At 61.3% G+C, this 25102-nt stretch overlaps 1 protein-coding gene across 2 annotated transcripts; it reads right to left on the bottom strand.

Annotated features, from left to right (window-relative positions):
* Positions 1-94: 94 nt before the first annotated feature.
* Positions 95-22396, bottom strand: SMTN (smoothelin). Of its 2 annotated transcripts, XM_061370437.1 has the most exons (21): positions 22316-22396; positions 17314-17474; positions 16982-17075; positions 16806-16884; positions 16375-16712; positions 14622-14724; positions 14142-14392; positions 13968-14031; positions 12550-12648; positions 11714-12064; positions 10650-10744; positions 7280-7438; positions 7114-7189; positions 6670-6834; positions 6055-6117; positions 5855-5918; positions 5373-5543; positions 5174-5297; positions 4950-5101; positions 3504-3676; positions 847-984 (listed from the first exon to the last, which is right to left on the bottom strand). In XM_061370437.1, exons 1-20 carry the CDS (start codon positions 22364-22366, stop codon positions 3532-3534), a joined length of 2805 nt encoding a protein of 934 aa, XP_061226421.1. In that variant the 5' UTR covers positions 22367-22396; the 3' UTR covers positions 847-984; positions 3504-3531. The 2 variants fall into 2 exon arrangements, with proteins under 2 accessions (XP_061226420.1, XP_061226421.1); XM_061370436.1 differs by lacking the exon at positions 3504-3676 and having other exon boundaries at positions 95-984.
* Positions 22397-25102: the final 2706 nt, after the last annotated feature.

Raw genomic sequence — 25102 nt, forward strand, 5'->3', positions numbered from 1 at the left:
CGCCCACAGGCAAAGAGGTCTGTTGCAGCTGGCTGCCAGTGCTGGTGGCACGAAGCAGCAGTGTGGCCCGGAACAAGGACCCGAGGAAGAGGCGTCATCCCATAGAATAAATGTTTATTGCCCGGCTGGATTTGGAACGTGTCAACACAGGTGTAGAGACAGTGATGGAAGGGCAAGCAGTGCTGAGCACGTGGTGCCCTGAGCTGGGGAGGAAAGCAGGGGCTGCTGTTCTGGCTTGATCCTTGGGCCCCTTGCTCCCCTGGGACCCATCAACCCCCCTGCCCACTCCCCAGCACATGGGTACTGCAGCCCCCCCAGTATAGAAGCATCCCAGGGTGCATGTGCATGGTGGGAAGCAGGGTTTCAGCACAGGGCCATGGAGCTGGCCACGGCAAGGTGGCACCAGGCAGGGCCTATGGTGGACAGAGGAGCTTCCTCACGGGGGGGCCCAAGGAGAACCACTGTCAGCTGTGCTGCCTGCAGGATACACCGAGGTCAGGCCATGCAGCTGCTGGTCGCTGCCAGCCCCAAGCCTGAGGGTACAGGAGGGCCTGAGCCTCCTTGGGGCCCCAGGGGTGCTGCCCACAGGACAAACAACTCCTGGAGAACAAATAACTTAGCACACCGGTGTGTGGGAAGCAAGCCAAGCTGCGGAGCATCCTGGCAGTGCCTGCCTTGCCCTGCCCGCGTGGCCAGCCCACAGCTGGACAGGGCAGAGGGGGCTCCAGCAAGGCAGAGGCATAGGGGTGCCCTGGGGCAGAGCCCCTCCCCTCCACGGGCCTTCCTGGGGCAGGCAGCTCCTCGGGAGCAGGGGGAGGCAGGCAGGACAGGCTCTAGCACTCCTTCTGCCGCATGCGCAACTCGTGGCGACGCAGGTGGTTGTAGAGGGACTGCACATAGGTGAAGACACACTTGGCATCCGGCTTCTTCCCCATGATCATCATGTCTTCCACGTCCACCAGGGGCACGCAGTCCACCAGTGTCCTGTGGGAGTGCAGCACTCAGCACGCCACTGAGTGGGCTGCCCCACGGCAGGGGCTGGAACAGGCAACCCACACCCCAGGGGCTGCTGGTGCTGGGCACTGCTGCCCTCAGCCCCACTCAGCTCTTGTCCACCCCTCTGTACCCACACTTCTGCTGCTCCTGGCACTGTAACAAGCAAGAGGGTCTATCTGTGTGCTTGCCTGCACCCAGTGCACTCCTAATGCCCTCTACCCTGGCTCTTACTGTTGACAGTCACCCCTGCACAGGCTGTGCCCACCCTCTTCCTTCTCCAGCTGATGCTGGTGCATTGTAAGAGACGTACCTGCTTGTCTGTGCTGTGCCCCCACCAGAAATCCCACTGGCTGCTCCAGGGAAAGCAGGATGGAGTTTCATCACACGCTGCCCATCACTCCTTCTCCAAGCCCTGGCCCAGCTCTCCTCCATTGTTTCAGCTCTACCAGCCTGGTCCAGCCCCCATCCTGGACTGGAGCCTGAGGGGCTGCCTACCCAGGCACAGACCACCACCACCAGTGGGATGGGTACTGCCCAGCTACAACCAGCTCAGCACTGGTCTGTGTCTACCACTTCCCAGGCCAGACTCCTGTGCAGTGCTGGGGTCTGTGCAGAGCATCGATAGCTGCCTCCCAATCCCCACAGCCTCTAAGCTCCGCCACAGTCCACCAGTGGGATGATAACCCTGCCCTCTCTCTTCCTGCCCCAGCTCCATGGGCTGCCAGTATAGCTGGGGTAGTCATGGTGAACAGGCAGGCAGGACACAGCACAGAGGGGAACTGCCCACCTCTGTTTTCTCCTTTCTGCTGGGTAGGCAAAGCAGCAACGGTCACTGCTGCCACCACCCTGGCCCTGCACCTCTGACCAGGCAGCTGGGTAGGTGCCAGCACCTACCTGGGGAGAGACGACTGGAGCACCCCAGTGTGCTGCTACTGCGAATAGCTGACGTAGCCAGGAGTGCATACAGCAGAGGCTATGCTGGCGGCTGCTTTGTGCAAATGGGCAGCACCCACTGCTGCTAAGGCTAGCTCAGTTGGTCTGGCCCTGGGGCCACCCTCCAGTGGGGGGCACTAGGCTCTAAACACAAGAAGGGTCCAAACCCCATGCTGCAATGCACCCCCCCATACCCAGGCTACTGTAACTCCTGGTGGAATCCTCAGTCCCTCAGCACAACAGAATCCAGCAGGCACAGCTGAGGAGGGAGCCCCAGATGGTGCCAGCACCGTGGGGAGCACCAGGGCCAAGGAGAGGCCCCAGCCCAGGGCTCTACTAGGACCCTGCTGCTGTGCCCCACTGCCCCAGCTTTCCCACAGGACCTCTGCTGTGCTGGAGTCAAACGGCTCCAAGCCCACAGCTTGGCTAGCACTGGTCCTAGCTCCTGATGTGGTCTCGGGGAAGAACATACCGGGTAGCATGCACAGGGCCTTGGAAAAGCCCCCACCTAAGCTCCAGTGGCCACCCCCACTACCTCCAGCCCTGGCTCAGGGGCGAAAGCAAAGCAACGGCAGTGCAAGGAGCACAGCTCTGCCCTTATAAAGCCATTGTTTGGGACGTGGTGCAGCAGTGCTGCGCACAGCCCAGGGGAGCAGCTGCTCCAGCACAGCTGGGATGCCCCTGTAGACAGGCACAAACACTGCAAGACGAGGCAGGACCCAAACCTTGAGTCACACTTTCCAGGCTTCCCATTCTTGCCCATATATGAGCAGGCAGCACTGTGCAGGCTGGGCACCATGGCCCACGCCTGGCCCTGCACCCATGGGGCAGCCCCTGCACATCCTGGGCCACGGGAAGGAGTCATCATGTGCTAGTAGCAATACTGGCACACCTGGGGGGGGGTGGTGTCACCCAGACCAGGCACCATTGATGCAGAGCACCCCACACGGCATCCCCAGCAGCTAATGCCCTGCATCAGGCTTGGCCAACGGGGAGGGAAGAGCCATGGTTAGAGTCAGGGGCAGTTTAGACTGGATATTAGGAACAATTTCTTCCCTGAGAGGGTTGTCAGGCATTGGAACAGGTTGCCCAGGGCAGTGCTGGAGTCACCATCCCTGGCAGTGTTCATAAACCATGTAGATGAGGCCCTTAATGATGTTATTTAGTGGTGGCCTTGGCAGCAGTGGGGTAAAGGTTGGACTTGATGATCTTAAAGGTCTTTTCCAACCTGGCTGGTTCTAGGATTCTACAGCAGCTCTGTTCCCAGTAGCACCCTCCCCATGGCTGGAGACCCAACAGGCCCCCAGGGTGACGTGTCATGTTCCGTCCCATGTGTGTTCCCATCACCCTTTCCCCTCCCCAATTCCCATGGGTGCTATACTGCAGAGCTAGAGGCCAGCCAGCAGCCTCCATCCCTCTCTCCTGGCCAAAGTTTTGCTCTGCTGGCCAACACTGCCAGGACTTGCCCCTCGCCCATGGGCAGCCCCCAGTCTCTTCCCCAGCCATGGTGGCCGCTCCCTGGGCCAAGCCATGGAGGTGGGCGCAGGCAGATACGTGGAGGGGAAGGTTCTCACCATCGCTCCCAGGGGGGGTGGAAATGGGCTACGACTTTTTGGTTTTTACCAGCCCCTTCTGGACCAGGCAGCGATAGAATTCCTGAATGTATGTGTACACACACTTCCAATCTGGCTCGCGCATCCGGACCATGTCCTCCACGTCCAGCAACTGTGGACAGTCCGCGTGCTTCCTGGGGGCAGGGAGAGAGAGGGGCAAGCCAGTGACCGCAGCCCAGTCGGGGAGGGGAGGAAGAGAGAAAACAAAGAGACACAGATCAATGCAGTTCCCGTCCCTCCCCCGGGGAGATGCTGCTCTGCTCCCACATGCTCTGGGGGTGCACAATGCAGAGGCAGGAGGGCTCCAGGCACCGCTGCACCAAGGCCATTCAGTGAGATCTGGGGGGGGCACAAGCAAGGGATGGGGAGGGCAGGTGAGTGGCGTGGAGAGGCGTGAGGTCCAGAGATAAAGACAGACAGAGAAGGAGGAGTGTGGTGTTCTGGTGCGCCAGGTGCGCGGGGAACGGGTTCCAGAGCAGAGTGGCACTCTATATAGCCTCTATACAGCCATCCACTGGGAGGATGGGGGGGCAAGGCCAGCCCTCCTGTCCAGCTCCGCTTGGAACCACGGCAGCACAGCCCTGGTGCAGGAAGCTCGGGAGAAGATGCTCACAAGAGCTGGAGGAGGAGGAAGGACGAGAGGCCACCTGGCTTCCAGGCTGGAGCGATCGATGGCTCTCTCAAGGCTACGCACCGGGTCCCCGATTAAGACAAACAGTCTATCACCAGGAGCACCAAGAGCCAGGCACCTGGCCCTCTTCTCGCTTCCCCGAATGGCATCATGGCACCCAGGGAGCTCACAGGAGGTCCCTCCCAGCTCACGCCACAACGCCAGGCACTGGCCAGGATGGGACCTCCACCTGCCTGGCCCTACCCCTGGGCAGGGTGCTGGAGTGGACAAGTGGGTGGGAGAGAGACAGAAGGAAGGAGAGAGGGGCTGACTGACAGCCCTCCAGCTGGACGAGCTCCCATCTCTCAGCACCCAGGAAAACCAGAAGCAAAAAGGGAAGGGAAGAGACTGGAGAAGCTGCAACAGTGTTTTGAGCCCCGATGACTGTGAAAGGAGGCACCTGGTATGGACAAACCCTGCTTTCCACTCCCCAGGGGCTGAGGTCCTACACCCAGCACCCTGGGACGGGATGTACTGCCTGTGGTTGGGTGGGCTGGGGGGCTGCTGCCCTGCTTTTGGGTGTTCCCCCCCACACCCGCTCTCACCATGCTACACTGGGCTGCACTGACACTTTTCCCGCAGTGTCTAAACCTTGTTGCAGAACAAGGGGAGCAATGCTGATGGGCACCCACCTCAAGCACCATTGCGCCTGCCCACGTGCTCCCTTGCCCTGGGCAGCAAGCAGGAGAGCTGCCCGAGCCACCCCAAGCCCCCATGGTGGCACATGAGCTACATACTCTGCAGAGGAGAAGGCCACCTCAAAGTTGTGGCGACGGTTCTGGGGTGTCAGCTGACTGTAGTCAAACGCCTCGGGGAAGAAGTTGTGCACCAAGGCACAGAAGGCCATGCCATCACTCCAGCTGGACGAGAAGTTCTGGATGTCCACGTGCTGTGAGGGCAGGAGGGTTACTGAGGGGCAGAGTGACTAGCCCTGAAGATGGGGAGAGGGGGTGGTACTCACCTCATAGCCCCGGGTCTTGGCTCTGCACCAGTCCAGCAACATCTGCTTGATGCTGTTGGCATTGGGTACGCCAAAGCTGGAGGAGCGCTGCACCGCAGTGCGTGCCGCTACGGGGTTTGGTGAGCTGTGGCAGAAGATGCGGAGTGTTAACCAGCCAGTGCCCACCATCCTGGCCTGCCTGTCACCTGCCCAGCCTCACCTCCCACCCTCCTTCTGCAGCTTCTCCATCATGGCCTTGCGAGCCTGTGAGGCTGATGTCTTGGGCAGACTCTGAGCTTTCATCAGCTCCTTCTTCTTCTCAGCCTGGCGCCGCTCCAGCGCAGCCAGGCTGCTCTGCCTCGAGGCACTCTCATCTTCGCGGTCAAAGATGCTGGGGAAGAGATAGACACAAAGATAAGGGGGCCATGGGCACACAGTGGCCCCAGCCCATTGCCAGCCCTGGTGCTTTGAAGACCTCCACATCCCTGGGAAAGAAGAGGTGTGCTTAAGGTCCACCGCTGGCAGACACGTCTCCATGTACATGGACGGACCCATGGGGACCACTGGAGGAAGCAAGCATGCCCCAGGGACCAGGAAGTTTTGGGGGCACCCCAGCACAGGGACACTGTAGACTTGGCAGATAGGGTTTGTACAAGCAGACTGTTGACAGGGTCCATTTGGGGCTGAGACACGACCACCCACCTGCCAGTCTTCCTGGAAGAGGAGCTGTAGGATGACTTGGTTTGAACAAATGTGCTGTTGCCATCTGCAGAAAGAGAGAGGCCTTGGGCAAGAGCTGAGGGAAGCTCTGCGTGTGCCACAGGCAGGATTGGCTTGACAGCAGCAACACCCATGGTTAGACCCAGAGGATGCTGCAGGGAAAGGGCAGCAAAAGTTCTTACTATCTGATCTCTTCACATAACTCGACTCCATGGTTGTGCTACGGGAGGTCTTGGTACCGTCGCCTGCAAGAGAACAATGCAATGGGGAATCAGCTGGGGCCAGCTGCAGTGGTACCCACAGACACCCACTGCTGCCAAGCACCCTGGCATCCATGTAGTGCCACAGGAAGAAGTCTCAAGGGGCAAAGCCATGGCCAGGACAGGTAGAGAGGGCACTGACTGCATACACCCCCCAGGCAAAGCCCTGCAGCAACTGTTGGCTTGAGCCACTCAAGGACTGTGAGAGTACAGGTATAGGGTCCGGAAAACAGGTCTGAGATGCAGACAAGACCCCTATGATGCTGACGGTCTGGAGGATTGGCTGGGAAGTCACCAGAGCAGATTCCTTAAAGATCCCCAGGCAGCCAGAGCCAGCCAGAGGAGATGCAGTAAACCTCAGCCCTGACCCACAGTCCTGCTCCCAGTGCAGTCAAGGCAGACCCAGGACAAGCAGTGGGAGTGGCACACAGGAGCTGTGATGGCAGAGCACTGGAAACTCTGCACAAGTCCCCAAGGAGCTGGCACACAGCACTGGCTGTGCTGGGTAAGTGACCCCCACACTCCCCCAGCAAGTACTAGACTGGACGAGCCGCTCAGTCTTCGTGACGGTGCTGCGTGCCGAGCCATCGGCTGACTGGGTGCTCTGTGTGGTGGTGGTCTCTGTGGTGTGCCCAGCCCTCCCTGCCACAGCCTGGCTCCTAGTCTCCTGCAGCCGCTGGTCCCGCTCCTTCTCTCGCTGGTCTGCAAATGCAGGTGGGAGATGGCATCAGTCATGAGAGGCAGGAGCACTGGGCACTGTCCCACCACACACCAGGGGTCCTGCTGGCCATTGCTGGTCTAGAACTGGCTTATGGGAAGGACAGTGTCCTCAGCCTGGCTCAGCCAGGGGAGCAGCATAAGACCAAACATTTTCTCCTGCTTCACCACAGCCAGACAGCCCTGCACCAGTGTCCCACCAGCTCCACTGGCAATGCCACCACCAGGGCCCCAACCCCTGTGGGAATCACCATCCCCATGTACCTCGCTTGCGCTGGCGCAGCTCCCGCATGGCATTTCGGATCAGTCGCCGCTCCTCAAAGTCTGTTGTCTGATCCAGCTGCAAAGGAGGTGGAAGTCAGCATCACCTCTCTGCCACCAGTTCAGGGTCTCCTCACCTTCCCCAGGAGCCCAGCGGTGGCAGAGGTACCATCTTATCCAGCACATCCTCATCCTCAATCCTGTTCAGTTCCTCGACGTTCAGTTTGCTTCTTCTTTCCAGCTCCCTCACCTGGACCTTCTCCATGCCGTTGGGCAGCTCCGACTCCAGCCTTGGTGCCTGGGGCTGCTCTACCACCTCTGGTTCCATCTGCAAGGACAGCACTGTGCACCTGAACCCCTGCGAGCTCGGCCACCCCCACCCGCTGCTGCTCAGGGTCCAAGTCCCCCATCACCCTGACACTCGCCCAGTGCCAAGGGCGATGGGGACACTGGAGAAGACATGCTACATGCGGCATAAGAGCTCACAGCCGGTGGGATGCCGCAGCTGCCTGCAGTGACCAAGGCAGGCAGGAGAGCACAACGACCCCGACTGCAGCACCCCCTAGTCTGCGAGGGCCCAACCTGGCTGCCGAGACGCCTCCAAATATTCACCATGCTCCATCACCACAGGCTGCCCGGGCCCTCCAGCAGACAGGGACTGCCTGGGTGCTCCAGGCTGGGCAGTGCCTGGTGCAAGCAAGGTGCTGGCAAGGCCAGTGGGGGCCATTAGCAGCACAAGGGATTTCCAAGGAATTAAAGGACTTAGCAGACAGAAAAGCTTGTGCAGAAGATCAAGAGCCTCCCCCGCATTCCTGCCTGGAATCTAGGACACCCTGGCCCCACCAGAGCAAAGCCAGAATGCCAAGTCCCTTTCAGCACGACCCCCCAGCAATGTGTGGCAGGCAGCAGGCCAGGACCGGAATAGGGCATGGAGGCTGCAGAGAGGAGATGCCAGCATGGGAGGCCGAAGCAGCCCCAACACTCACCTGGCCCCATCCTGCATCCTGCTGCCCCGGCCTGGCACCCAGCCCATGTCAAAGCCAGTGGTGGGAAGTGTCACTGGCCGCACGCACCCATGCCACCACTTGTGCCCCACCACTGCTATGCGGGATGGAGCAGGACAGCTGCCTGCAGCCTGGCCGGAACGCTGACAATGCAGAGCAGGCAGATGCCGTTTGTCCCCCACAGTAGCGAGCCCAAATGGTGGCAGATCCCGGTGACATTACATTGCCTGTGCACCACAGCCACGGTCCCACCTTGTGCCAGGAGTGCTGCTTTGACTCCATGCACCCCCAGGGCTGCCAGAAGCCCTGTGGGCTGGTGCCACTCCCCACCCCACCGCTAGGCACTGCCACGGGGCAGGGCTGCCCGCACTCACACCACTGTTGCTCCGGGAGAGATGCAGGGCTGATAGCTGGCGCGTGCTGGAGAAAGTGGGCGGATGGGCCACGGGGCCGCTGCGCTCCTCGGTGCCCTCAAAGTGGGCGCAAGGGTCCTGTGCTTCCAGAAAGAGCGTGCTGAGGTCCTCCCCAGGGGAATCCTGCGGCCCCAGCCGCAGCACCAGCAGGTCGAGGCGGCGAGCCAGGCGCGCCAGCTCTGCCCGCAGCTCCCAGTGCTCTTCTTCCAGTGACCGCAGCGCCAGCACGAGTGGCTGCACCCGCTGCAGCGCCTGCTCCAGCTGCCCCTCCACCGCCCCCCGGAAAGCTCCCAGCTCCTGCCGCAGCTCGGCCAGCTCAGCCGCTCCGGCCTGCGCCAGCCCCTCCATGCTGACCCCCAGCATGGCAGCAGTGCCGGTGCTCAGCTGTCCTCTGCCCTTTAAAGGGGCGCCAGGCGCTCCCCCCCCGGCTGGAGGCTGGCCCGGCACAGCTCCGCGCCTGCTGGGCTATTCTTATCGCAGCACCCGGGGGTCCCGCACAGGGGTGCTGAGGCAGGTGCCAGCACTCGGACCGCTTTCAGCCCTGGGACCAGGTGGTTTGGCAAGAGGGAACTTGACAAGTGCGCTCCACCTGGGGCAGCTGCTAGGGCCCTTGACACCAGCCAGGGGTGGGGGCCTGTGCGGCACGGCAAGTGGGGCAGAGCCCCCAGGCAGGGTCAACCCCACACCATCATTCTGTTAGGTGCGCTCCAGGGCCGTGGACCACCCATGCACCCTTCTGCCTGGGTGCCCTCCTAACTCCTGGCCAGCATCACCCACAGAACAGTACCTCCAGTCCCAGGCTAGCACTGGTGACAACCTCGGCTACCAGCTGTGATGTCTGGGGACTTCCGTCCCCTGTGCTGCCTGATGAACACCCCAGGGTAACCCCACCAGCAAATGGACATGCTGCAGCAGCACTGTCCCCAAACCTCCACCAGTCCCCTCCACCAAAGCCCTACCTGGCAGGGCTGCCAGCACCGCTGCGGCTGCTGCCTCCTCCTCCCTGCCCACTGGGAGCACACCTGTAGGCCGTGTCTCCTGCTGGGCAGCCAATGGGTCCCAAAGCCCCCACCCCACTGGGTAGCACAGCTAATACCTTAATGAGAAGTGACGGGCTGCTCAGGCCAAGCCTGTCCAAGCGCATTAGCGCAGGGCAGCCACCCCTCCTGCAGGCAGCAGGACCCGCTGGCTCATACAGGCAGTACTAGAGGGCAGCCCTGCCAGGTTGTGGGCACTGCCTGCTTCATAGGGGGAGCCAATGGTGCCATGGCCACCAGCAGTGCTGTGCCTGCAGAGGCAGCCAGCTGAGCCGGGTGCTCACAGGGCCAGCAGCAAGGTAGTGCCGCACTTGACATCCCAGCTCCTGCCAAGGCTGAGTGCCTTGCATTACCCTAGATGGGCAGGAGCAGATAAAAGCACTTGAAGGGCTGTGTGTGCAGGGCTGCCTCCTGCGCGCACCCAGCTCCCCACCGCCAGCACGTGGGAAGGGGCCACATCCTGCTCTGCCCCAAATACAGCAGAGGGTTGGTTTGTTTTTTCCAGTCACACCCAAGAATCCCTCCCAGGCCAGGGCTGCTGCTCCGCTGCTGGGATTGCCAAGTGGGAGAAGGCAGGACCCCAGCCTGCAGCTGCAGTGTCAATGAGATACCCCTGGGAAGGCTTCAAAGCCAAAGTCCATTCTCAAGAGGGAAGACAAGAAGGAAGGGTTGTGATGGGTTTTTCCCTGAGCTCCTGCACCATAAAAGGTGTTTCAAATGGCAGGAGACCCATAAAAGGCCCCCAGCTCAGCTCCCCCACACCCTCAAGTGTTTGTACACACAGTGGCACAGTCCAGCATGCAGGGGGCTCCCATGCCTGGGGCTGGGCATCCACACAGAGATCCCCAGCATCTCTTTGTTTAAAACAAAGAAACAAAAAGCAAATAGCAAAACCCCAACCAACACAAACAGCCCACTCCCACCCCTCCAAAAAACCCCACCCAAAGAAACAGCCAGAGGCTGCAGACTGCTGCCAGCACCAACCCACCTGCCCCGGTCATTGTTCCCCACCTCAGGCCAGGAGCCCCCAGGTCGTGCCCAACTGGGACATGACCCCATGGCACCCAGCCCTTCTGGGCACTCACCTTGGTGACATTGCTGCTGACACTGCAGATACTGCTGACACTGCTGGGGATGGTGGTGATGCGGATGGGGGTGCTCCGCAGCCCCAGGGTCACCTCTGCAAGGGGAGCAAGAGGCACATGGGGTTTGCCCCAGCTCAGCCCCGTACCCGAGCAGTGGCTCCAGCTGGACTGCCGGCCTCCCGCACGCATCCTGCCTCAACGATTGCACTGAGCTCTGCCGAAGGGGAAGGGCTCTGGGCACAGCCAAGGGATGGGGCAGCCAGAACCCCCTCAGCACGGGCTCATCCTCCTCCCCAGGGGAGGGCACTTTCAGCAACATGCCATCTGGAGCCAAGACACCCCCGTGTGAGGGACTGCCCCAGGACATTTCTGAGCCAGTCACGTCTGTGAGCCAGCAGGGCTGGATCAGGAGCAGGGCATGAACAGTGCAGCACAGTGGCCATAGGGACAGGCTGCAAGACCAGATGATGGCCCAGTACGGAGATACCATGAGCAGGCTGAGCATCCCTGCCAAGGGGTGCAGGCCATCAGGCACACTTCTGCCACAGCCTCTGCTCTTCTGGCACTGCTCATGCTCAGTCACCAGCACTCAAATGACACTGTTGCTGTTTTTCAGTGATCCCTGGCTAGTCCATCACTACCCACTCCTGCCCACCTGCATGCTGGTTTCCACCTGCTCACTGGTGCCCACCACCCTGTCAGTGCCCATCTGCCCACTTGCATCCATTTATTATCTGCACTGCCCAGCTGTGCACATCATGATGTCATGAGCACTCTCCCATGGTGTTCATGGCCTTGCCAGCATCCACCTGCCTGGCTGCCGGTGCTCATTGCCCCCATGGTGCCCGATGGGTGCCCACCTCCCTGAGTAATGCCTACTTAGGCCCATCATCCTTAAAGTACCCATTTTCCCATCCCATCTTCACCACGGGTGCCCTCTGCCCCTGCCACCCATCTTCCAGAGCCTTCTGACGGATGCCACACGTCTGTGCTACCCATCATCCTCACCCCATCCCTGATGGCTGCCCCTGCCCTTGTCACCCAACTTCCTGCACGATGCCCACCTGCCCGCTGGCTGCCAGGCGTGGCCAGGACGCGGGGTGTGAGGGGCTGCACGCGCCCATCCTTGATCTCGATAGTGAAGTAGGTCTTCATGCCGTCAAGGCCAGCACCGGGACCGGGACCGGGGGCGACCGAGGCCGGGCACTGCTCTGCGCCTCCTCCACCGCAGCCCCGCGCGTTTTGAGAGGGCCCTGGCGTGGCCGTGCGGGGCCCCCGCTGCCATTGGCCGGGGCTGGCCCGTCCCCCCGCTCCCCCCGCAGCGCTGGGGGCCGGCCCCGCGCCGGCAGGGATGAAGCGCTGGGCGCGCTCCCGCACGGAGGCAGCCCGCAGCGGCGGCGCGGCGGGGCTCGGCTCTGCGGGGACGTGAGCGGGGGGTCACCGGGCCTGCAGCAACGCGCGGGGTGTCCCCGCCACCCGTGATGCGCTCGCCGACACCACGCATGTAAGCTCCACGGGGTACTCTGCAGGAAGCATGCCCAGCCCTTGCCCTGGGGTGCCCCATCACCCCCCTCCGGTGCCCTGCCATGCACGAAGCACACAGTGCATGCTGCCCTCCAGGGACCCCACCACACATGCAACGCTTTCGGATGCTGCCACCCTGGGGTGGTTGCAGCCCCCTGAAGCTTGTGTGTCATCCTGTCCCCATCCTCCCCCCACCTCTGCTGGGGCCTGGCTGCTTGCGCACAAGGGTGGGGAGGAATAAATGTTGGACAGGGAGCAGGAAAGCAGGCGCAGTCATCAGCATCCTGACACCATGAAGCTGTGTGCCTGCCCAGGCTCCACGATGGACCTCCCACCACTGTGAAGCAAAGCGGAGGCAGCTGCTGTAGGATCTTACCTGTGCGGCCAGGCAGGCGCAGGGAGGAGGATGTTTGCTCCCACCGGTGAGTGTTCAGGCGAGCCGGGGTCCCTGCCACATCCTGGGTTGGCACTGACGCTTTGGAAAGGACAAGCCAGATATGCAAGGTTCAGGACAAGGGGAGCAGAAGGTCAGCACAGCACAGGGTTCTCTTGCCATCCCTGCCCACCCCTCTGCCAAGCACAGCACCCTGTGGATCCCTCCCTGTTACCCCACACTCTGAGGCATAGAGCTGAGCTCTGGCAGCACTCGCAGGCAGCCGTGCACCCCAGGCAGCTGGCTGTGCCCTGCAGCACCGAGCCACACTGTGGAGCAGGGCAAACCAGAAACTGGGGTACCCGCACCCTGTCGAGTCAGGAGTGGTACCTGGAGCCTTTGCCAAAACACTGCCATCACCCCTGCGCCCACCAGGCACTGGCACAGCATAGCCAGCCTGGCAATCACTTCTGGAGAGTAGGAGTAGGTGGTGTTCCAGTCCCCATCCAGGGAGCCCCCAGGTTGCAGGTAGGCACTGAACAGGCAGCACTATGGCCAGGGACAAGAGTCACTGATGCCAAAGTCCTGCGTATCCAAGGACTCAGCCTTTCCCCAGCACCAAGGTCTGAGCCCCTAGTGAAGCAAGTGATGTCTGTGTCAGATCCTGCATGCTTCCCTCTGGCCCAAGGGCCGTGCCACGCTGCAGCCCACCACCCCCAGCATCACCCCAGGGCTTTGTCTTCCCAGGAGCAAGCAGCTCCTTGGGGCTTCTTGGAGGGATAGGACCTCTGCCTGCAAGGGTGACTGAGGAGGATGCCTGACCCTGATCCCTGGGGGCAGAGAGCTGCTTTCTAGATTTGTTTCCTGTTCCCTCCTGGCACAGCTGTGGGGACAGTTTTCCCAGGAATAGGGAGAGGGCAGCTGCTGGCCCCATGACCTGTCAAGGCTGTGGGGAGGACCCAGATGGTGCTGGGTGCTGGCTGGACCATCGACTGCAGCCTCGGGGCGGGGGGAGGGGGGTGGTCAGGGCCAGCAGGGACATGGCTCCTGGCCTTATTGGGTCAAAGAATGCAAAAGGACGGAGTTTGCTGCCGGCATGGATTCCCTTTCATGGCCCTGCTGCTGCCTGGCCTGGCCTGGGGGACGGGTAAACAGCCCGTCCAGCACCATGCTGGTGCAGGCACTCCCACTGCAAGCTGGGGGACAAATGACCCCTGGCTGGGGATTGCCCTTTGTTAGGCCGCATCCTGCCCTCACATTCCTGCCCCAGACCGCATGGACTTATGTCACGTCCCCAGGGCTGACGCCCTTCCTGGCTTCATTGGGACACATGTGCTGCAGGGCAAGGGGGGCAAAGCACTGCCTAGCTGCGAGACTTAGGGCAGAGCCCCAGTTCTCCCTCCCCATGGGACTGCACTTACCTGATGACTGCGCCCTGCACCTCCCAGCTGGCACTGGCACATGGCCATGCACCGCGGTACCAAGCTGCAGGGAGAGAAACAGGCAGAGCAGTCAGCATACACCATCAAGCCTTCACCCACAGGACTGCTGGCCCCTGGCAGTGGTGGCCCCAGCCCGTGCTGCCATGTGTGTACCTGGCTGCCAGCACTGGGCTGGCTGGGGGGGGGCTGCTCTACGTGGTGGCTTTGCTGCGCACTGGGCTCCTGGGTGGTGGCAGGGCTGTCTGGGCTCCCGTTCTTCCAGGCTGCCTGGTGCCCATTGGGTTGGGCAGTCACAGGAGAGCACAGCTGACTCCGCTTCAGGTCCTTGCCAGCATTTTTGAGCTGTGGAACAGGCTCTGGGGCCAGCTGCAGCTCCAGGAGCACTAGGGTCCCCGAAACTGCAGCTGTGGGAGACAGAAGAGGCTGTGCATGAGGGGAAGCCTGCCACTCCCTGCAGAGCATCCCTGCTCCTTCAGCCACACCAGGCATCTGGCTTCCCTGCCTGCACCCTTGGGAGATGCTGCGCCACCCTCTCCATCCTCCCACCCCTGCCCACAGCTCATCCTGGTGTTGCTCTGGCCCTGGACATGCACTCAGATGGGGTTTTTGCCACCAGCATTCATGGGAACTCACCCTGGGTGCTGGGTTTCTGGGAGTCTCCTGCCTGCCAGCTGTGTAGCTCCTGCATCCCAGCTGGGATGCATTCCTGGTTCACCAAGTCATCTTGCTCACGGGCCTGGGGAGAGCAGAGGCTGAGAGCGGAGCCAGCCCCACTCCACTCTCTGACCAGATCACCCTGCCCTATCCCTGCCACAGCCTATGGCCTCTTCCTACACTGTGCAGGCAGGGGCCTGGGTGCTGCCAGGGACAGACAAGCCAACTCCTGCACAGGGGTCACTGCAGGAGGTTGGCAGGAGGGCAAGTGTCCCCACACCCTTCTGCCTCCACCAGGTACGGAAGTGGATGCTGTGTCTATCAAAGGGGGGGAGACGGACACCAAATCCCGCGCACCCTGGGGCTCCTGGCACTCCTCTGTGTGGGGCTGATGAGCACTAGGGCATGGAGCAAGGAGCTGGCTCTTGCGTCCCTCTGTGGCCCCTGCCAGGACTACACCAGTCTTGTCCAGCATGGATGCCAGGAGGTCGGAAAGAAAGGACAGCCCCTGCCCAGTACCCCCTGTCCCTTCGTGCCCCCAGCCCACACTCTGTGCAACACGGAGCACCCAGTTTTTCATCACCCTGTCTCTGCCTGTGGCACTGGTGGTGCTGGCAAACGATAGGATGCTCTTAGTGCAGGACCACGCACAGGTTACAAGGGTGTCCCTGACATACACCTGAGCAGAGCCAGGATGTCCCGATGTCACCAGCCAGGGCATAGGGTGCCAGTCCTGGCTGTGCCAGAGCTTCTGGGATCGTTGTGGGCTCCAGGGAGGGGGAGGTGGAGAGGAACCCATACCCTGAGGGGGCACAGGGAAACCACGACCCCAACACAGGTGCCACTGCAGGGAAAGGGCCTCAGGCTTGGAGTAACCAGACAGACAGTGGAACAACCATGCTGGCTGCTCAGGAGGTGTCCCGGCACAGACAGACCTGGGGACAGCATGGCAGCATATCTGGATGGGGAAGGCAGACAGTGCTGAAAGGTGGCACAGGCCCATATCCCCATACAGCCTTGTCCCATGGCTGCATGGCAGGCAGAGCAGGAAGCTGGGCTCAACGGAGGCAGGCGCAGGGACCCATGCCTTCCCACTTGCCTGTGGTTACAACCAGTGTTTTCCCTTCACCACCCTCTCCCCCAAAGGGCATCCCTGCATCACTCTCTCCCCCAAAGGGCAGCACTGCATGACGTCTGCAGAGGCTTCCTACTGCCAGGAGACCTGCAATCCCCTGCAGGGTCACCGCCACCATGCAGAAAACCCCGACTGCACCCATTGCTTCCAGTCCTGCCCACCAGCTCATCTCTCCCCTGTACGGAGAGCTCCACAATGGCTGGTGGGCACCAGCCTTGCTCCAGTGAGCCCAAGCCCAACAAGGGCCAGTAGGAGAAACCCACATGGAAGAGTGCTGGGGGATCCAGGCTTCTGCCTGCACCAGAAAACTGATGAGCAGTGCACCAGGCACAGCGTAGGTCACCACAGACCTCTTGCCTGCAGCACTTGTACGCAGGCTGCACCCTATCACCAGCTCATCACTGCTGGAGGCACACTGACATAGCACAGCCCACCCGTGTCCCCATACCCTCAGACTCCACCTGCCCCAGTATTCCTGGGTGGGTGAAGCCAGCATGCCCAGGGGCTTGTGTCCCAGGTAGGCTGACAAAGAACTCAAGGGAAGGGCAGGCAGGTCTTCAGTGGTCCTGATTCCCCAGCAGCACCATGCTCACTCACCGCTGAGCTGCTGGGCTCCTGGGCAGTGGGCTGCTCTGCAGCCCCTCCATGGCCACTCTCCTCCGGCCCGGCCAGCGCTGGTGGCTCTGCATCATCCTGCTGGCTGCTCTCCCTGCTCCTGGCTGTGTCCAAGGGCTTGCCACTGGCCTCACCACAGCTCTGCCCACACCCTGCCAGGGCTGGCAGCTTGATGTCACCCCTCTGGCTGCTCTTCTCCCTCCCAGCCAGGGCTGGTGTTTCAGCATCATCCCTCCGACTGCTTTTCACATCCCCAGGCACAGTGCAGGACTCACTGCCGACCCTCTGGGTGCTCTGTGCTTTCCCAGCCAGGGTTGCAGCTGGGTAGCAGCAAAGGCAGTGTTTAGGAAGGAGCTGTCCATGTCATGGGCTCTCCAAGGTAGCGGCTCCAGGACATGGGGATGATGCCTCACCTTCGATCTCCTCAGCCCGTAGCTTGCGGATGGCAGCTCGGATCAGCTTGCGCTCCTCGTACTCACCTGCTGCCCGCAGCTGCAAGAGGAAAAGACATGGGAGAGAAGCAGGGTAAGCCCCAGCACACACATGGACGGCCCTGGCACACAGCTGCCTCCGGCACACAGACACTCACCAGTTTTGTCAGCTCTTCCACATCGGTGATGGCTTCAAGCCGCCGGGACAAGGTGGCCAGGGCTGCCTGCTGCTCCTCATCCAGGTGCCTGGACCTGTGTGGAGTAACAGTGGCTGGTGGGAGCTGCTGTGGGTGTTCAAAGTAAGTCTCCTCACAGGCAGCCAGCAAATTGAGGCAATGCCCCCCGACACACCAAGCCACTTGCACCGGCTGCTCCCACCCTAACGCCCATCCAAACCTGTCCAAGCCACAGTGTGGCTGGACACTGAAGCCACCATCCTCTGGGACAGAGGCAGGGGGTGAGTGGGAGCCTGGTCCCAGTCCAGACTCACCGTGGCCAGTTCTCCTTGTTGTCCTGCGGGTGGCTGCCACGCTCGGGGCGGAAGCGCTTGGATGCCAGAGCCTCTTCCTCGCGCTCCAGCTCCTGCCGCTGCAGTTCCCTGATGGCCGAGCGGATGCGGCGCCGCTCAGCCAGGTCCAGCGTTGCCTCCAGCTGGGTGGGACAGGTCCGGGCTCAGCACCGGCTCTCGCCGCCCTTGCTCAACTGTGGTGCCCCCCATGCTGCCAGGTCCATACAATGGGGCCAGCTGCTGGCACTGTTTTGCCCCAGGGGAAGCAGGGCAGGATGCTGGGACCAACCGTGGCAAGGAGGGGCTTCCAGGTGGGTATGTTAGGGGCAAGGAGACAGGGCACGTGGTATAGATGCCCATCGGTAGTCCACACAGCCTCCAAGGGTGGGTTCCCTGCAGCCCTACCCCACATGCCACCAGCACAGGGACGAGCACTCCTATCCATGCCAGCCCCTCCAGCAGTAGGGGGAACACACAGCAGAGTCTGTTCTGCTCCCACCCCCGTGGCCCTCACAAGGTGCTGGTTGGGGATGTCGCACCACCATACAGAGGAGGGTTTTCCCCCATCCCCCTACAGCCCTCTCCCCTACCCTCACTAGGGGATGGCAGGCAGCTCTTGAAGCCAAACCTGTGAGCAGAATCTGTCCCAAATCAAAGCCCAGTCCTTTGTGCGTGGGAAGCATAGCCTCAACCTCATCACACCCCCTCCATGAAAATCTTATAGGTGTTCCTTAGGCTACCAAAGACCACTCACCAGGACTTGGCAGGGGCACCCAAAGCCCCAGTCCTGCCCCTGGCCCAAGTGCTTTGGGGGGGGTCATGCTGAAGTGGGGGTGGAAGGCTGCATCCACAAAGAAAGGCCAACCAGGGCAGGCACAGGCCCACTGTCCTGCTGCGAGACATCACGGCTGAGCCAGTGCCGAGAACCCAGGAGGCAGTTTCCCACAGAGCTCATTCAAAATAAACCCTGTGACCCACAGCAGCTGCTGTTGTCGTCAAGCCCTGGCATGCTGGGAGCAGCCACGGCTGCACCACAGGACAAGAGCATCAGTCCCCTTCCTTCTCCTCCCACAGGCCACTGCCAGGCCACTCATCCAGGCTCTTCAGGTTGTGCTGCACCAGGAATCAGTACTGGTCCCTCAGCCAGATCCAGTCAGAGCAGTGCTGAGGGCCTCCAACTACTGCCCCCACACAGAAACCCCCCTGCACACAGGCCCCAGCAAAGCCATAGCCCTTCATGCTCCTTGCTTGGGGTCTGGGGACCAGGGGAGGATATTTCCATCCCAGTGAAACCGGCAGGTATGGAGCTGCCACGTACCACCACAGTGGTAGCCAAAATTGTGCTCTTCCAGCCCCTACCAGTTTTGAGGCCCAGCCAGGAGCATTATCCTTCCCCAACTGCGAAGACTCCAGCAAGATGCTTCGCAGTTTGGACTGTCACCCCCAGGGCATCTCCCCTCAGCCAGCCTGGTGCTAAAAATGCACCCAACCCTGAGGACAGTCACTTGAAGTCAGGGTGCTCCCTCCCACCCTGGCAGCCCCTGCCATGCTGGCTCCCAGTGCCATCCCTCCCAGCACACTGCAGCCACTTGTTGAATCCCATAGCAGCCAGATTATTCACCTCTGGGCTGGAGCTGGGGCCTGCAGCCCCCCATGCTCTTATCTGGAGCTGGCACCTCTGGTGGTGCAACGGCAGGGAAGTGGCTGGGAAGAGCAGGAGCCACTGTGCTGCCAGGACAGGGGAACGTCAGGGAAGAAACTAGCCCCTCAGTCTACAGGGCCTCCCATTTCCCATCTACGCCTGCCCTGCCTGGCCTTGGTGATGCTGCTGCAGGCAGACTGTCTGCAGGGACAAAGGCATCGAGATGCCTTTCCCCGTGCAGCTCCAGCTGAAGCCAGGAAGCCCAGCTCTGCTGTTCACAAGGTGGCAGCAACAGGCTGGGGGAGTGATGGAGTATAGTCCAGGCCAAACAGGAGCTGGAGGTGCTGGCCCGGTGGCAAGCACAGCTTGCTCCAACCATGCAAAGGCCCTGAGGACAGAAAAACTCCTTCACCACATACCAAGAAGCCAAGCCCCTGGTAAGGCTAAGGTGCTGGCTGTGTATGGCTCTGCCCCAGCAGCTGGGTCAGGGTGACAGGGGGAAACAGGAGTAGCTGCAGGAGCTAGGAGTGCTGGAACAGGAGGATGTGATAGAACACAAGTGCCATGCACTCCAGAGCAGGGAGCATTCTGGCACCTGTGTGCTGTGTGACACCTGCCTGCTAGCTCCAGAGCCAGCTCTGCTTGAGAGGCTACAGCTGGGATCTGACCTGCACCTGGGTCCTGGAAGGATTCTCACAGGAAAAGCAGTGGCAGGACAGGAGAAAGAGCCTTGTCTCCAGCCCACGTCAGCATGGAGCTGGGATGAGGCAAATGAGTGGCTTTTGAGGTTCCATGGCCAGCATCAAGGAGGAACGTGCCGGAAACCACAGCTGGAGCCAGAGATGGGAAAGGGCTGAGGGGCCCTTCCCTGCCAGCACACGCAGGCCCAGGGACTGGTACATGCCAGGGCCTCACCAGCCCTGCCCAGCCAGCAGCAAATTAATGGTTATGAGCAAACACCCGCCTCGGCACACACAAAGCAGCTTTGTAAAACCGGTGCTGGCAACGCACTCTTGAGCTGCCTTCCTGATGATACCCAAGCACAGCAGTGTTGAGAGCCCCAGCACAGTAAGCAGCTCCTCAGGGAGTAGCCCTGCATCCACCTGGCTCCCCAGAGCAGCTGAGTACAGAGTGCTTGGGAGGCTGGAGCCCAGCCACAAGGAAACTGCTCAAGGGACAGGACCTCAAGCACCTCCTGCAGCCCCAAGCTTTGCTGTCACCTTTGGAAGGACTCATGGAGTGTAGCTGCCTTCCAGGCAGAGGAGAGCAGGAAGGACAGACAGGCAATGGGTAAGTGGCAGGGATACAACACCCCTCGGGGCCACTGAAACTTTTCCCAAAGGCCACTGGCTGCAAGACGGGGACCTTATGGCCACAACTTTTCTCCAGCCTGTCCTGCCTCTGCCTGCAAGGGGATTTGCATCCTGCCTGTTTAATTAATCAGGCTGAGATCTGGAAGGACGGGGTGAGGGAAGCATTCCTCAGCACTGGGCCAGCAGACCACATCCTGGAGCTCAGCACAGCCCCGAGCACTCAAATAACCCCCTCCTTCCAGACACCCAGCTAAAAGCCACCCTGCAGCAGCACCCACCACATCCCCCCCAGTTCTCTCTCTAGGTTCCTCAAGGCCTTGATCACCTTCGTGTTGCACCATAGGTTCATCCCAACTGGCTTCCCCCCTGGACTGGAGTACCAGCAGGCAGCAGGTGAGCGAAATGCATGGATGCCTATGGGAGGGAGATGGGGGTAGAGCTGGGCAGCTCCCAGCACAGCAACAATCCCAGTACGAGGGCTGCAGGGGCCTGCTTGCATTCTCCAGCCTCCTTCTTCTAGGGACCCCAGGGATGTCACGCACTGCTGCTGAAGCCTCACTTGCTGGGAGACAGGAGGAAAGGAAGCAATCTGGAGCAGAGGGCTAGGAGAGCAAAGGAGCAGGGAGGAAGCGGTGGGAGAGGCAGTTTTCCCTTATATGGACTAATCCTCCTCCAGCTGATCGGAGCCAAAACCTAACCAGAAAGAAAAATAATTCCATCCCCACCTCACGTCAGCTTGGAGCAGGCTTTCCCCAGCCGAGGCACAGGGAAACCTGAGCAAGCTGCTCTGGGCATGCAAAGCCCCACCATGTCAAAGACAAAAATCCACCTCCTTAGGCTGGCTAGAAATCAGCCACCACAACCTGACACCCACCCCATCGCCACTGCTGGGGCTTCATTTCAGCCCAGAGACCTCAGCTGGGACATGCCAGGGCCGGAGCACTGGTAGTATGGGGAGAAAGCCCAGATCACCCATCCCTGCTCCTCCAGGCCCCCACGCTGGCCCCAACGGAGGGCAGTGGGCTCCTGAGCTCAGGAACAAGGGGTAGGGCTGCCCCTTGTCGCCCAGGGCAGGCTGAGGACGGCTCGTCAGGAGGATCCGGCAGCCCCCGCCGGGGGCCCGGCGCAGGTCCCGCGGCACCCGGACCCTTTCCTGTTCCCGCAGACGCCCCTTCCCGGCTGACTCAGCTTCCTGCCGCTCCAGCGCCGTCCCGGGATCACCCCCGGGACACCCGGCAAGGCGCCGGCCCTGAGCCCGCCGGGGTGGAGAGGACTGGCGGGGCTGCCCGGGGTGGGCAGCACGTTGTAAGAGATTCCCAGATCAGCCCCGGCTGAGCGGGTCAGAGCCCAGCGCCCACAGTCCCACCGTCGGGCTCATCCCAGTACGAGCCCAGTTGGCTCCGGCAGCCGCGGGGCCAGGGCTCCGCTCCAGTCCTTGCTCCCGAAGTAAGGGAGGTGCTTCCGACGTTGCTGCAGCAGCGGCTGCACAGGGGGCCCTGCCCAGCCATGCGGACACAGGGCATGGGGAGCTTCTCCCGGCACCAAACCAGGCCCGGGCAAACAGAGGAGCAGATTCCCGGGCCAGACGGCACCGGGAGGGCTGTGAGCAGGTAGCGGAGGCGGCAGCCGCAAACGTCTCAGGAGGGAGCCGCCGGCCAAGGCCATGAAGCCAACAGACAGACGGCACAGCCGGAGCTCGGGTGGCGAGCAAAGGGCCGAGCGTGGCCAGAGCTGCAGGGCCGGAGGCTCCGGAGTCTCCGGGGCAGGGCGGCGGCTTGTGCTCGGCGCTCACCGGTGCCCAGGGCCCCAGCCCAGACCGGGCTCACCTCAGGAGCCGCTGGCCGGGATCCCCCAGCACTGCCCCAGCTGAGGGAAGCGGCAGCTCCACCACTCGCGGAGGCGCGGACAGGCCCAACGCTGCCGCTGAAGCCACAGAAGCCAGCGCGGCCGCCCCTCCCCCACGTAGGGTCACGGAGCCGAGGCAGGCAGAGCGACCAAGGGCCCCGGCCCAGCAGGCGCTGGGACTCACCAGCTTCCGCAGCGCGCCCTCATCCAGGCCGAGCAGGCTCTCCTGCGACATCTCGCCGCCGCCACGGACCGGCACAGACAACAAAGAGCGGCCGAAGCGGCGCGGCAGAGCCCCGCGCTGCGCTACGCTCCCCAAGCGCCCGCCACCGCCCCCATTGGCGCTTCTTGCCGGGCGGGAGCCTCCGGACAAGCCACGCCCCGTCTGGCCACGCCTCTCCACGCGAGGCCACGCCCCCACTCGCCCCGCTCCGATCCGCCCGGCGCTGCCCCTCCCGCCGCAGTGCGCGGCGGTGCTACCTCCAGTGCAGGGTCCTGGTGTCCCCCCGTTACCGCCGGTGTGCCCCGGAGTCCGGCCTGCACCTGCCCCTGCTCCCTCTCCTGCCTCAGTTCCTGCTCCCACTTCTTCCCCTCCTTCTGCCTTAGCCCCTGCCCCAGCCCGCAGGAGAAGCTGCTGGTTTCTTCTCCCACGGAGCAAGGGATGGGACAAAAGGAAACGGCCTCAAGCTGCACCAGGGAACGTTTAGATTGAATCTTAGGAAAAATTTCTTCCCCAGAAAAGTCGTCAGGCATTGGAACAGGCTGCCCAGGGCAGTGGTGGAGTCACCATCCCTGCAAGTGTTCACACACTGTGTAGACGAGGCCCTCAGTGCCATGGGTTAGTGGTGGCCTTGGCAGTGCTGAGGTAACAGATGGACTTGATGATCTTAAAGGTCTTTTCCAACCTGACTGATTGTATGATTCTATGACAGCTCCTTCCCAAACAACTGCTAAATCAAACCCCTCTAAGCACTGTGCCTCCCAACAGGCCTTTCCTATCCCTCTGCCAGTCTCAGAAGTGACACAGTCTTCACTTGCTGGATGATTGCTGTGTGCCACATGTGCCACATGTGCCACACAGAGGTCTCCACTGCCTGCAGCTCTGCTCATTACACAGTCCCTTGGCTGAGGTTGCGCCTTGGGAGCTGGCACAGCTGTCAGGCAGCAGCTGGCAGCAGCATTCATGCCTTTGGGGTGCGGGTGTCCCCACTGGCAACCTTGAGCTGGTGGTGGCACAACTGGTTTGCAGGTGGCATGGCTGGCTGCACTGATGCTGGGCTTCCTGCACAGAAGGCCTAGCTGCAGAAACACACTGAACTGTGCTGATAAAGCAGCCTTGGATGCACAGCTCTCAGCATGTGCAGTGGTATTTATCCTGCCCCTGCTCCTGGAGGTCTGCACCTACCTCTCCTGGTTTCATTCACCCCATGTAATGACCCAGCCTCATTTTTGCAGACACACCACAAAGGGCTGGTGCAGCCTGGAGCACACAGCTCTGCTCGGTTCCATGCACACCCCCTGGGACTCTCCATGACAGTGAGGGGTGCGTGCTTCCAGCCAAGTGCAGCCTCGGAGAAAAAGACCTTCTTATTCCCATGGAAATGGGGCAAGGAGAGATTTCCAGCCCTCTCAGTGAGCACAGGGTGTGGGGTACCAGGCCTGCCTCTGGGAAGAGCAGGGTGGGATGCCAGCAGCCTGCTGCCCAGCACATCCAGAGTGGGCAGGGAGGATGCGATGCCACCCACTGCAGAAGCCATAGGGCTGCCATGAGAGGGCGCAGGCAGCAGATTCCCCTGCGGATGGGACAGTCATGGGTGCCTTGGGTTCCTTTAGTAGGTACTACACGGAATGCTAAGTACCCATGATGGAATTGTGCCAGCATGTGTCTGGGACTAGTCTGGTGCAGGGGCAGGGATTACCGGCCTGACTCAAGGGTGGGACAATGCAGACGAGGGTAGGGACCTGGATGCAGCATCAGGCAAGGAGATTTCCTTATCTTTTGGGCCCATGGGCCTTCAGACCCACTTGCAGTGCAGGGCTGCACAGGCTGCTGGACCCTGGCAGTGGGGAGAGGAGAGTCCTGGGAGCAGGCAGGAGCTTTCCCAGCCTTGCCCCTTCTCCCTTTGGAATAGCTGACACCCACAAACGTGTGTGCTCCCGACTCTTCCTTCACCCAACACTGTGTGACTGCTCCCCACGGCACACATCAGCTGTACCTGGCTGGCCCACCTCCCAGAGGAAGGCAGGGAGGGGGACCTGTCACTCAACCCTGGCTGACAACAGCGGCTAAACATGCCCATGGAAAAGAGGATAGGAGGAGGACGGTTCTTTGCTTCATCACACTGCTCTTTGACAATGGCAAATAGCTTGATGCTGTCACTAGTTTTCTGACACCCATGGCAGGGTGTTCCCATGGAGCACCCTGCTATTACAGTCAGTAACACCTCATCATGCTGGCCAAGTTTTGAGGCTCTCAGATGTGCTTCCCTGGGTACCAGTGCCCAGCTCCCAGACAGGTGACAAACTCTGACTCTGTGAGGTTGCAGCTCTCCATGCCTCCTCCTCTCCCTTCTGGAGACTGCACCCTTGGGTGTTTTTGCCAAGATCTTCCTGGACAACAGATTCCTGGGCATCACGTAGCTGGGTTAGTGCTGAGACTGGAATGAAGACAGGCGAGAGCAGCAGGACCTGGGGGATGGATGTAGGGCTGTCCAATCCCAAAAAAGGTGGCAGCACCTGGGGTGGGTGCACCCCACAGAAACACAGCAGGACAAGGGATGAATAAAGAGCTGTCCCCCAGCTCTCCCCATGAGGTGTGGATGGAGGCTGGGCAGGACAGGGTGGGTGGCCAGAGAAGACACACAGGAGAATGTCTATGAAGAGATGGGACAAGCAGCACAGCTAGAGGTGGATGAGGACAGCATTACAGCAGCTCTGCTGTGGCCAGACCAGCCTCAGGGACCATCTGCCT

This window comes from Neopsephotus bourkii, unplaced genomic scaffold (assembly GCF_033783945.1).
Source record: "Neopsephotus bourkii isolate Nb327-2 ecotype Australia unplaced genomic scaffold, CSIRO-AGI_Nbou_v1 NB_1542, whole genome shotgun sequence".
NCBI lineage: Eukaryota > Metazoa > Chordata > Aves > Psittaciformes > Psittacidae > Neopsephotus > Neopsephotus bourkii.